Source organism: Heloderma suspectum, chromosome 12 (assembly GCF_057233095.1).
Source record: "Heloderma suspectum isolate Gila_16-S chromosome 12, 16-S_ref, whole genome shotgun sequence".
NCBI classification, from domain to species: domain Eukaryota; kingdom Metazoa; phylum Chordata; class Lepidosauria; order Squamata; family Helodermatidae; genus Heloderma; species Heloderma suspectum.
The window spans coordinates 9,285,419-9,298,749 of NC_139469.1; the positions used below are offsets into that span (position 1 = coordinate 9,285,419).

A 13,331-nucleotide genomic window follows, 5' to 3' on the forward strand; every position below is an offset into this window, starting at 1 on the left:
TGAGAATGAAAGCCAATTCAGCAGACCCAAAAGAGCCTCTTGTCCCCCTGCCCCATAGCTTTGGAGCTTAGACTTGATGGGCTCTGGCTCAGTCTATAATTGCTCCTCTTCCAGGCTGTAGCCCACATGGTCATTCTGGCAAATCATCCCGAGAGTCTAGGTAGGCTGCAGGTCATCAGGACCATGGACAGCTCTCTGTGCCTTGGATGCAAGCTGCTAAGGCTAGCTGCAAAACAAATGGACAAGGAGCTTAGTGTGTTGCTGCTCCAGCAAAAGCATAAGTAGTCCAGTGGCGTGGGCGCCTGCCATGCCTCCTCAGCGAAAAACTGGTTGGTCTTAAAGGGACCATGCCCTAATCCACAGGTGCATGTCCTGGCAGGCCTGAGAAGCCTCCTTCCGCCCCTGGACATGGTTGTGGTGGTAGCGAGGCACCAGCAGCGGATGGTTCTGGAGACAGGTGCTTGGAACCAAAGGACAGAGACAAAACTCTCACCTCCGGTGCAGAGACTGTGAGGCATGCTCTCCCCTGGGGCTGCTGCTGCTGCTGCTGCTCTTCCCCCATGAAAGTTTCTAGTGAGGTGGTTATGTCAAAGGCATTCTCCATTGCTGTGTTGTGAACCCAGTTGTCCTCATCCTCCATGTTATCCGCCCCATCCTCTTATAGAAGCAGTCCTGAGAGTACTGGGCCGTGACATAATCTTCATGATATTTCAATGAAAGGCAGAGACTGAAGGTTGGGAGAGGGCTTTATGAAGGATATCCAGCTTTAATACTGTCTTGAGAATTATTAGGAACTGTATTATGTCAACAGCTCACTAAGTTAATATTCCAAGCTTTTTCTAAAGGCATCATGGGGACAATATACCCCATTAGGTTTGTGAGCAGCACAGAAAGTCTTGTGATTCCAGAAAGTCTTGTGATTAATTATACACGTGACTTCAGGAATCAGTTTCAGGTTGTGGAATTAGTGATGAGTGACTTCTGTTATTGTAGTCTTGTACATACATAGCTCATCCTCATTTTAACAGTGCAGATGACCAATGGGAAAGATGTTATCTAGCTGCAAAGTCTTTACCAATTATGGAATACAGATTGTCTCTAGTTTTGTTAATTGATTTCTTATATTTCTATACTGCCCACTAACCGAAGCTCTCTGGGTGGTTCACAACAACCTGGCACCAAGCCATTTAGGGCTCTGAATGTCAATACCAGCACTTTGAGCTGGGCCTGGAAATGGACTGCCAGCCAGTACAGATGGAAAAGTACTGGCATACATTGGCCAGTCCCTGTTAACAATCTCACTGCCTCTTTTGGACCAGCTGAAGCTTATAGACCATTTTCAAAGGCAGCCACAAATATAACACGTTACAGTAATTGAGATGAGAGGTTATCAGAGCACGGATAACTGCAGCTAGGCTATCTCTGTCCAGATAAGGGTGTTGTTCATATATCATCCTAAGCAGATAAAAGGTGCTCAATGCCACTAAGACCACCTGTGCCTCTAGTGACAAAGCTGGATCCAAGAGCCCCGCAAACTACGAACCTGATCCATTAGGGGGAGTGCAACCCCCTCCAGAGCAGGTTGAACGTCACTTAGCTGGGCAGACAAACCACCCACTAACAGTTTTCATCTTATACAAGCAGGTTATAGCAAATATGACCCCTCATAGAAAAGAAAAATGTATATGGAAGTTAAATATAAATTTATTTTTAGGAGTGTTTTTGGAGTGGCTGTCTCAGAGACTCTGGGACTGGGAGAATTAGCAATCCAAGTAAATGGATAAAATTAAGTCAGCACATTTTTCTCATTTTGAGACACAATCTGTCAAAACCTACTTTAATCAATCACCATCCATTTCACAGGGTTGCTATACTTGGTATATTACACCCAGTCTCTTTGTTGTTGTTTTTAACTGTGAACAGATGAAAGGTTAATTTTGGGATTCTAAAGTTCTTTTAAAAAGTACTGCTTTTTCAGTTTTGTTAATGTTCTTTTTAGTTTACAAATGATATGAAATATGATTCCAACTGCCCAGTACAGATAACAACATACATTTAGTATGTCAGTTGTTCAAGAATCTATAATTTAGGCTACAATCCTATGCACATCTACTTGGAAGTAACCCCCACTGAACATAATGGGACTTATTTCCAAGTAAACATGCATAGGATTGGGCTGTTACTTCCCTACTAAAGGAGAGCAAGCTCTATTTTAGCGTCTGATCTTTATCCCATTGGATGTTATTTGCTACCCCCCTTGATTTTTTTTATATAATTAATAATGAACAGAGGAAAATGCTATAATTCAATAAATTTGTTTGCCTGCTGCAAATTCATATTAGAGCTATGAATAACTGAGAGAGATGTATTCACCCATCATCTGTGTGTCTGTCTTAGGTCTTTGGGAAAAGATCATCTGTAGAATAAAAAGCCACAAGAACCATCTCGTCCCCTCCTCTGGCCATTGAAGGACTCTCCAACAGAAAATGAGAAATAACCCAATTAACTTTCTTTTTAAGTTACCCCTGAGTATCAGAAACATAAATCACAGGTCTCTTTTTTACACCACTGTTATTTTCTTTGAATCATGAGTGGCTGCTAAAGGTTTCTTCTTTTTCCCTTCTCCTTTCTTCCATTTCTTCTCCCTGCCTGCAATCAATTTTACTTTGTCTTCTTCCTGGCCGGCGTTGCGCAGTGCCTACCGCACCACCACAGAATGTCCAGGCAGAAGCTGTCAACTCAACCACCATCCAGTTCTTGTGGAACCCTCCTCCACAGCAATTCATCAACGGGATCAATCAGGGATACAAGGTTTGGATTAATACATTCTAAATTGTTTGGCATATAAACTATTACTATTGTGATGTAGTTATGCAGATTTTAGGAACGCACCTGAAAGACCGCCTTGATCCATATCTCTTTGCCTGCCAACCTAGATCTATGACTGACTGAGATGATGTTCTGCATTGCCTTGCCATCAGAAGTGTGGTGGGTAGTACAACCGACAGGGTCTTTTCAGTTGCACCACCAATCCTTGGAAAGCTCACCTTGCCCCTTCACTAATGGCTTTAAAATGAGCTGCAAAAAAAAGGGAATCCTTTTTATCCCGTGTGGTGCTCTGTGAACTGGCACTGTTCAATCAATGATTGGGTATTGTCATTTTCACATGTGGTTTTGTTTCATTGTAACCTGGCTTGGGAGAGTTACAATACTGCAAGGTGGGATAAAAATGCCTTTAATAATAAACAGGTAGACATTAATGTAACTCATTTGGAAATCTTGGCAAGCCATCACCATGACTGAGATATTTCCCCAGTGGTGACAGGCTTGTGAAATGTAGAAGTGGCCCAGATTTCCCCACATCCCACATGCTCATAAAGTTATGTATGAAGCAGGTACACTACATGGCATCTGTCCACATGGCTACTGCTCTTTGGCTGATACTTCTCCTCCCCACCAGGAGGAAAAAATGATGCCACGTGCATGAGTTTAGATGAGTGGTAGAGAGGGGCAACTGCACAGCTTCACCATGCAAAGTCAACCACATCTATGGAAACAGTTGAATTGCACCATGATCGTTCAGTGTTGGTTCTCCTGGTATAACATGAAAATGATAGTGGCTGACTTCTAAAAGGGCCACAATTCAAAGAGTTGCTTTGGGCATGCCCAAGGGGCTCTGAGAACCTAGCTACTAGGTGCTATAGTGTCCAAATCACTAGCTGCAAAACTGATCCTCTAGGCCTCAAGGGGAGTATACCTGAGTAAAAGGCCTCGGAATTTGGACCAGTATGTCATTTCAGTAATGGGCTTGGGGCTCTTAAAGAAAATGTTCAAATCCAACTTTACTGTTAGGCTGTGTTTGGAGCTTGTTTTTATACCCAATTTGTTGTTTAAACTGCACTTCCCTTAGAAAATGTATAAAGTAATTCACAGGCTGATTTGCACTTGTCAAGAGGTAGTGATATGCTTGCTTTTAACTGTCAACATTCTTTTCCCTTCGCTTTTCTTTAATTCCTTTAGACTGAAACAGCTGTGCAGTTCATATATCTTGTATGGCTTTTTTTTAAACTGTGGACAGTAGGGGGAGAACATTTCTATCACATTTTCTTGTACTGCATAATTTGTGTAATGATTTATAAATTACCAGTAATCACAATTTTGTGTGTCTACTTGCCAAGCAGGTTCCACCCATTGCATATTTTCCATGGCAAATGCACTCAGCTTCATTTTATGGGACTGTGCAATGCTAAACTCTGTCTTGGGAAGCAAGGAAATATAAAAGCACAGTTGTTGACATTTGAACATTTCCATTGTGTTTCATAGATATAATTTAAAAAAGAGAAGCAAGACTCTCTGTTTGCCATTATGAAATTGTTTCTTTTCTTTTGAAACTCACTTGAATTCCAGTGAATCTTCCGAGCATGATGTGACACTTCCAGGAACAGGGGGCGGGGGAGTGTGAAATCAGTCTGCTTTCTCTATGAAGCCAGTTCCGGCTGCCTGGAGCTTGGATATACTGGGTTGAAGTATGAATTTTGTAAGCTTGCTTTTAAGGCTTCTGTACATGTTGGCCAGAATCCAGGAGACCACAGGTGCAGTGGAAGATTGTCTCCATGCTGTTCTGCAAGCTGATGCTCAGTGCTTAGCTTGCATCAAACCTGTGTGTCAGTGGCCATGTGAGTTTATGATTCTCTGCCCAGTACCACATTTACTTGGGATTACTGTGCTACTAATGAATGTGAAATGCTTTGAAAGCATAACCTCAGTGCTGCAAGTAGTATTTTTGCAATCGAAGCTTTGGACACAGGCCTCTGCTACCTTACTTACTGTGGTCCAGTTGCAGAACACGAGATTTGGAGCCATTTTTTCTGATTGCAGACATGCACATCTCCTTTTGATGCAATGAAAATTTCCGGCATTGGTCAATCAACGTGCAAAACCACTCTGAGGGAAAACCCTCAGTTGATGCGTTGATTGCCAGTAGTCAACAAAACTGGCATTCCCATGAGTCAAATACAGCAGCCCTCCCCTCCCTGCCTGCTTTAGCCGTTGTTCACCTGCTGTTTGGGTCAGTTAGCACCAATGAACGGCAATTAACAATGGTGAGGAAGGCACATTCTGCTATCCTACCAGTGTTTTGCTGTGAAAAGTAACCAGGGGAGCAAGTTCTAATGGGCCTTTCAGCAGCAGAGATCATTCTTCTTACTGTTTGACTTCAGTTGAGTAGCACAAACCCTACCAAGTGTGTCAAATCGTGCTTCAAAGAAGTATGATCGGGAACCTGGGATAGCTTTCTCTCAGGGCAGGGTCAGCAAAAGACATTTTGCTACCTGAAGCAAAGGACAACATGACCCCCGCACACACACCCTTTCCATGTTCAGAAGCCATCCAGACTGACAACTGAATCTTACTTCAGCACTGATGACAGGACAGCGTCCTCCACCACCCCTGAGAGCAGCAAGCTAACTTAGGTAGCACAGGGCAGACTGCAAGGAGCATGCAGCTCTGTCCTCCAACACTTTGCTGTCGCTTGGCTACTGCTTCATCTGGCACCAGCTCACAGCCCATTCAGATGAATCCTACAGTGCAGCAGCACTGTAGGATTCATCAGTCCGTGTCACGAGAGCACATCAGTCCGTGTCACGAGAGGAGAGCAGAGCAATGCACGTGCACCTAGAATGGAGTGAGTGGCCTGGGTGGCTGCCTTTGCATGCCTGCTTGATCAGGGATCTTCCCCACTGGGGCTGCCTGTGACATGTTGGGAGAAGTTGAAAAGGCAACTCAGCCAGCCCAGCCCAGGCCAGCAACAAGCGAACAAGCTTGTTGTTGCTAGGGCATCAGCTCAGGATGGCCAGTGAGGCTTGGGAGGAATGGCCAGGGATGCTACCACCACTGAACCCAGTATCTGTCACATGAGGTGGCCACCTCACTGCCTAATGGTAGGGCCAGCCCTGTTCTGGACCATGCCACACCCTCCTTGAGGGCTCTTCTGGCCCTGGCTGTTGCAATCTGTGCTCCGTTCAAGCCTCTCTCTGTGTTGTGAAGGGAGCAGGGCTCTCTCTGGAGCCATGGAGCACCCATGCTGCTCATATTCACTTCTGAGCTGCCTCTGTGACTCTCCTGAGTGGACAGTTTTTCAGGGCTTCCTGCCTATGTTGCCAGTTATGTTGATTAAACAGGGCTATATATGGCTCTCTGGCAGGGCTCTTAACCCAGGCTTGCAGCATGGTTTCTCCAAGTCAAAGGGAAGAGAGGAGGAGATGCTGGAGGTGAGGCTTCCCTCCAAGGGACAATGCACAATTAACTCACTGTGCCTGAACATGTCAGACTCACCAATCCTGAGATGGGCTCCTTCCTGCCCAGTTCAACCCCAGCCCCTCTGCGTCTCCTGAGGAGCACCTGGGGCGGACTCTTGCTTTCTTGACATGGCCATTTCTCCCAGGCTCCTCTTGGACCTGGAGCATTTGGGGCCAGTGACATGCTTCCCTTTCGTTAGTGCTTTGGTCCTCTAGCACCCGACTGCTTTTGCTTTGCTGATGTAGGCTTTTATTTCCCCTGATCTTGCTCTTGTGATTCTGCATTCCTCTCTAAGTAGAAGGGGGGCTCTGTCACTCTTATGTAAATCCCTAAATCTAGCTTTAAGCACTTTGTGTTTGCCTCAGACTTAAAAAAAAAAAAGAAAAGAAAGAAAAAAGAACCCTCTTCCAAGACACACTTTTCAAATTCTCTGTCTGTAGCTGGATGTAATATGCAAGCCCTTTCAGCAAACGTAGTAACAAGGTTATATCTGCACATACAGCCATCTTTGTGATAATTGCGTTAATGGTGATGTTTGCTCTTTTGCAATTGAGCTAATAAAGTGCTGGAAGTTGAGTGTATTGGATTGTGAGCCATGTCTAAAGTGATTTCAGCTCCTTTTAAATCAAGTCTCTCCACACCTCCCTTCTAGCTCCTGGCCTGGCCAGCTGATGCACCAGAAACCATGACCACCGTCACCATTACTCCAGATTTTCATGGAGTTCACAGTGGCTACATAACCAACCTGAAGAAGTTTACAGCTTACTACACATCCATCCTCTGCTTTACCACCCCAGGAGATGGGCCACGGAGTCCACCACAGCTACTCAAGACTCATGAAGACAGTAAGTACAAAGTGCCCCATATCCATTAACAGTTTTTCATAGAAACATCGACTTGGAAGGAGCTTTGCAGGTAATGAGCAGTATCCAATGCTGACATTCCACAAATGCAAGTAGCGCTAGCAGAGCTCCACTGAATCTTTCTGCTGTGCAACCAGTTGCCCGTTACGCTCATGCAAGTGGTTGCGCAAATAGTTGTGCAACCGGTTGCACATAGGAACATAGGGAGCTGCCTAATATTGAGTCAGACCCTTGGTCCAGCTAGTGCAGTGTTGTCGACACTGACTGGCAGCAGCTCTCCAGGGTTTCAGGCAGGATTCTTTCCTCACCCTACCTGGAGATGCAGGGGGTCGAACCTGGGACCTTCTGCATGCAAAGCACATACTCTCTCACACTGAGCTATGGCCCCTCTTCTGCACATTGTGTTGCACAACAGGAGCAAGCAGTTGCATAACCAGTTGCACAAGTGGGATGCACAACACATTGCACCAACAGGTTACACAAGAGTTATGCAAAACCGCATGTGCAACCATGCTTGTGCAAATGTAACTTTAGTTGGAGTCTTCTCTTGTGCATAGTTTGGAACCTGGTTTCTGCTCGCACAATGTCACGTGCACTAACAGAATGACACAGTTGTATACTGCCCAGTGAGTCCAACACCCTGCTCGATGCAGGAAATCCAGTGCTAGAGCAGCCCCAACAAATGGCTGCCCAGTCTTTGTCTGAAGATCTCCACCGACTCACCCAGGTAATTGGCTCCAGTGTCGAACTGCCCTTAGCACGAATAAGTTTCTCCTAAGGTTCACCCAATATCTACCCTCCTGCGACTAGGGATGTACAGATTTTGTTTCATCTGTTTCGTCTGTGTTTTGCGGATTGCCAGGCGTCTTTTGTCCCATCGTCCGCTCACTGATGGAATCGGAACTTCTCCTTCTCCTTCTTCTTCTTCTTATCATCATCATCCCGCCTTTTCCCCAATACTGGGACTCAAGGCGGCTTTGCAACTTTAAAACTTGTACAGTTAAAACCTATAAATAGAAGTATACAAAACTTAAAAATATAATTAAATCATCAATAATATTTAAATCATATAAAATATCAAAATGTTAAAAGACAACAAGAAATATAACCACAGTATCCATCCATCATATTCTCACAGGTCCAGACTAACTTATTCCCTCTTCAGAAAAATATGCAAAAAAGTCAGCCACAATTTATGTAACTTTCGCCACCACGTAACACATTGGGTATTTTTCTTGGCTCAGAATACCATCAATGAGCAAAAAGCACAAAAAAAGAGTGCTACAAAGCAGAGGCTCAATTCTAAGATCAGTGATATATAAAATATTGTGTGTGTGTTTTAAAAAATGGTGTATATATTAGCATATTTCCCAGTAACTTCTGTACTTTTGTACAACTAAGTTTACATACAGTTCCGGAAAGTAAATAAAACAGTCTACAAGTCCGTGGAATCCATATGACTTGGAAGATGCTGGCCCTTTGTGGAATCCACAGGTTGGATTCATTGAAATCTGAAGTCATTTGAATCTGTTTTGGATTTCTCCAACACCCTTACCTGTAACTTAAGCCATTAGATCTAGGCCTTCCCTCTGGGGCGGCAGAGAACAAGATATTGCCCTCTTCTGTGTGACAGCTCTTCAGGTCTTTGAAGAGTGCTACCATTTCTGCCCCCTCTATCTTCCTCAGGCTAACCATACTCAGTTCCTTCAACCTTTCTTCATAGGATTTGTTTTCCATACCACTGACAATCTTTGTTGCACTCTTCTAAAGTCTTTCTAATTTTCTACAAGATACTTGACCTGCCGATGAACAAAGTTTATGTGCCCCCAAATGGGCTTCCTAAATAGGCTGAAACCATTCATCAAGTTGATTAACCAATGCAAAGAATCCCTGCAGACTTAAAAAATTGTCTTTTCAATAGGAGCAGTTCTATATTGGAAGGACATTGGGTACATAATTGTAAATAATGTCTAGTACTCCCTTGGGGAAGTTATTTTGTTTGTATAATTGAGCCATATTTAGTGGTTGCCTTCCTTAAATTGTTTCTAAATAATAATCTGTTATTAAATTGCTCTATTAATTGGCTACTTAATTGATAAATCAGAGCCACTTCACACAAAGTGGGAAAGTAGAATTTGTGTTTGGACACCATGTCTCCTCATAGTGAGATACCATTGTGTGTGGAGTGGGGATACATATCTGAAAACATGTGGTTAACGTGTACGTAGAAGCAAGGATTGCTACTTGCATCTCCCCTTTACACAGTTTACTTTAGAGACATGCAGTAGAACAGGGCTGTCGAACCGCTTTCAGCCCAAGGGCCAAATTCAATTGTGGAAAAGCTCTCAAGGGCTACATTCCAGTGGTGGGCTGGGCCCCAGGCAAAAGGTGCAGTGCCCAAAATACCAGCATATTTTAGTTTAAAGCTCTTACTCCCAATAACTAAGCCCTAGGAAAGGCGTTTCATTCTTTTAGGATGAAAAAAAAAAACGGTGCAAAAGCCAAGAAACCACAAAATGATTGAAGTTTGAGGGAAAGGGGGTGGGGTAGTGGAAGGGGGACCCCAGGTGGGCCAGATATGGCCCACACGCCTGAGATTCAACACCCCTGCAAAAGACAAAAGGCAATACAGCTTTCCAGTAAACATGTAATCAACCTTCAATTAAAAGCAAAATGGATGGTCAGCTGAAAAGAATACGCCATTTAACTGCTCTATTTCCTACATCACCCCACCCCCAATTAGTGCCATTGCATGGTCAAGGCATATGATATAGCCAGTTTGCTGAAGCTCAGCAGGTCTGGGTCAGGTCAGTGTCTAGATGGGACACCATTTGAGAACACATTATTTGCTGCCTTCCGTTCTGTTGAAATAAGGGTGGGACAAATAAATAAATAACTTGATTGATTAATTAATGTCAGCAGGGTAGGCAGAGGTGTTGGACATCCCAAAGAAGAAATAGAATCAACAATAGATGTAAGTTCTGCAGATCTGGTAGTTGCTCTGGAAGATTTTGGCAGCTTGATTATAAATATCTGTGTCTGGATATCTTGGCAATCAGATATCCCTGGGCACAACACACAGAGACCTGACCCTGACCAATCTGCACTGATTTGTAGCAGTGCTTCCAGCTATGCCTCATGGGTTGGACCCACCAAAACTACATCCTGCATATTTCAGAAGCCATGTTGTTTTTTGCTGCATTCATAATACAGTTGCCTTGCAGGTTGCCAAGGGAAAAATCCTGGGAGGGTGACATGCAGCCAACTCTTCCAGGCATATATCTTATTTTATGTTTGTTCTACAGAGACTGGAAGATACAAAATTTTGGCAGGAAGAAACATGCTGTCTGCCTGTCAACACATAGAAGATTTGTAATCACAGTGGGCATAATTCACAGGGGCATTCTTCTGCAGAACCTCCAATGAAGGTTTTAATTAATTTATTCATACATACATTCATTTGAGGGTGGTATTTAGTACCCTATTCTTCCATCCCCAAAGGGACTCCCTGAGGCTTACCAGGAGTTTTTAAAACAAAGTAAACAAAACAGAACAAAAACAATAAAAAGTAAAACAATAAATAAGAGCAAAAACAGAGCAGCAGCACAGTCAATACTAAAAAAAAGCACAGATAAAAAATAACAGAAGGTCTCAGAAGCCTAAGCAAATAACAGGCCTTCACCTACTACCAAGAAGTCATTTGATCTGGGTCTAGGTGAGGTTTCTTGGTGAGAGTATTTCAGAGGTAGGGTAGCACAACCCAAAGGCTTCTGTCTTGAGTTATCACCTTCCTCACCTCTGAAGGGGAGGGGAGGACTCAAAGGAGGGCCTGTGAGGGAGCTCTCCTTGAGCAGGTTCATGTGGGAGGATAAAGCCATATCCACCAGCACCCCATCCTGCAAGCCTGATCCTTCAAGAAGGAGCGCCATCTCGTCCAGGATTACACCATCCCCACAAAGAGATGCACCATCTACCAACACCGCCTCCATCCTCTCAGCTTTGTGCTTCGGTGGAAGGAAGCTGTGGAAGAGTCGTGTGTTTCTGTGTTTTTCATTCACTTCAGTGGGGGTTGTGCAAGAGAACTTCCCTCTGGATGGTGCCCAATAAAAGCAAGATTGGTAGCTGCACTTTCTATTCCCTCTTTACCTTCTGACCATACAATAGGCGTACAAGGGGCATACCTATTTTGATGTACTTGGGTTTACTTGGCTGTACCTCTTCAACACAGCTGAGACTGAAAAACTTTGCACTGGATGCCAAATTGAATCAGGAAGCTTCACAATTCTATTCCAAACAAAACTGTTTCTATTCAAAACTGTGTTTTAACTGTGTCCACTTCTCAGCACTTTAATAAACTTATTTAAAAATAAATAAGAAAAAATTCATGCAACGTATGTCCAATTTGTAGTATTGTGTGTCAGATTTTTTTAGCATTTTCCCTGGCCTAATTTATCAAAGCCTGCAGAGAGAAGAAACATTTTCTTTGGTGAGCAGCACAAGCACACTTCACGTCAATTCCCCACTTCCCATTCAAAATCTCACCCCTGCTGCTGTAGAGAGAAACCCAGACAATGCAGAAGACAATCTTGCTGCAAAGATGAATCTCATAGACTGCTTCTTCAGCATGAAAGAAGTCTGGTTCCAAAGGCTGACAAATTGGCCATGGGAAAGTCTTGTTGGGAAAGAAACGGGGGATACTTCTGTGCTCAAAGTACCATTTCTCTACCATCAGAACCTATATGTGTCAGCAGACTGCACTCTGACCACTGGATATCTGCAAAGCTGCTTAACTTTAAATGTGTTTACTTAAAGCCAGAATAGCAAAGCAGAACTGGTGCTTGGATTATTTACTTCAGTAGTAATCTGATTTTGAAAGCTTCAAAAATTCCACTGACACACATTAACACAGCACAGTTGATCTGGTAGTTGCCAAGTGCATACATCTGACATGGCTCTAGGCCAGTTGTTCTCTGCTGCTGTTGCTTTTTCTTTTTGCCAACTATGCAAGAGATCAGTTCTTACATCCTTTCCCACAAGCAGTCAGCCATAATGTATGGGAAGGGACTATTGCTCAGTGGCAGAACATGCAGAAGACCCTAGGTTCAGTCTCTGGACTCTCCAGTTAAAAGGATCAGATGGTAAGTAATGGGAAAACCCTTCACCTGAGACCCTGCCAGTCGGATACAGCTGGGCTAAATAGGCAAAAGCTTTGACTTGTAAGAGCCTGGCTAGGCAAGAATTCTTTTGCTCTTCCTTCCTGTAGTTCTCTGTGCCAGACTGCTTCTTCCTGCAAGATAGACCGCCGTGCATAAAAGCCTCTGAGTTCATCATCCTGTCCGCTTTGGATGGGAAAGGCTTTGTTGCTCACAGTCAGCCCCATGTAGCAGTAAAAAGGATGCTCAGCTTGTCATTCACTGCAGGATAATCCAGGCTGTGTTTGCTACCTGAAAGAGAGAATAAGAATTCCTGCTTAGCAGCTGCAGGAGACCCAACCAAGTCCGGTTGGGTCTCCTGCAGGGCAACAGGAAGCAAGAAAAACACCAGTGCTCAGGACATCAATAGAAAACTACTAAGTATTGGCATTTGAGGTGACTCTGCTGAAATGGTGAGGTTATTATTTTGCCTGAGAGCTCTCTGTGTGATGATGAAAAGTGCAAACATTGAAACTATAATTTTTGTCATCTTGCTAGAGCTGGCTGGGTGGCTGTCTTTCTTTCTTTCTTTCTTTCTTTCTTTCTTTCTTTCTTTCTTTCTTTCTTTGGTCTTGCTTCATAGTAAGGCTGGGACAAATATCCCCCCCCTACCTTCATGGAACTATTCATCCCCTGCAAAAGTGTGTGGGGATATCCACAACTTTCGGGGGGAGGGGATGATACTGAAGACCTTTTGGGTCATAAAGGACTTGCCATAAAGATGAAGATGCCAACGTTTTCTACTTTTTTCTTTTCTTTTTACAGATTTTAATGGGATCAGAGCAACATGGAGGAGGAATTTAGCTCCCTTTCCCTCTGCTACAGTTCTGAGGAGAGTCTTTAAAAGTGCTATTTGCATTGCGGGGTGTGGGGTGGTGCCCCCATTGGCACCAATGAGAGATTCCCCCCTCCCCCAAAAGCAAATAGAAGTTTCAGTATTCCTTCAGGACCACAGCAGAGGAAGGAAAGGTTAAATTCC

General features: G+C 43.8%; 1 protein-coding gene across 3 annotated transcripts in view; it reads left to right on the forward strand.

The window, feature by feature from the left end:
- Positions 1-13,331, forward strand: part of SDK1 (sidekick cell adhesion molecule 1) — an 851,863-nt gene that overhangs the window by 633,428 nt on the left and 205,104 nt on the right. For all 3 annotated transcript variants that reach the window (XM_084818282.1, XM_084818285.1, XM_084818283.1), the window contains exons 18-19: positions 2,696-2,811; positions 6,950-7,142. In XM_084818282.1, coding sequence (XP_084674408.1) covers positions 2,696-2,811; positions 6,950-7,142 — 309 coding nt within the window. The remainder of the gene's footprint in view (positions 1-2,695; positions 2,812-6,949; positions 7,143-13,331) is intronic.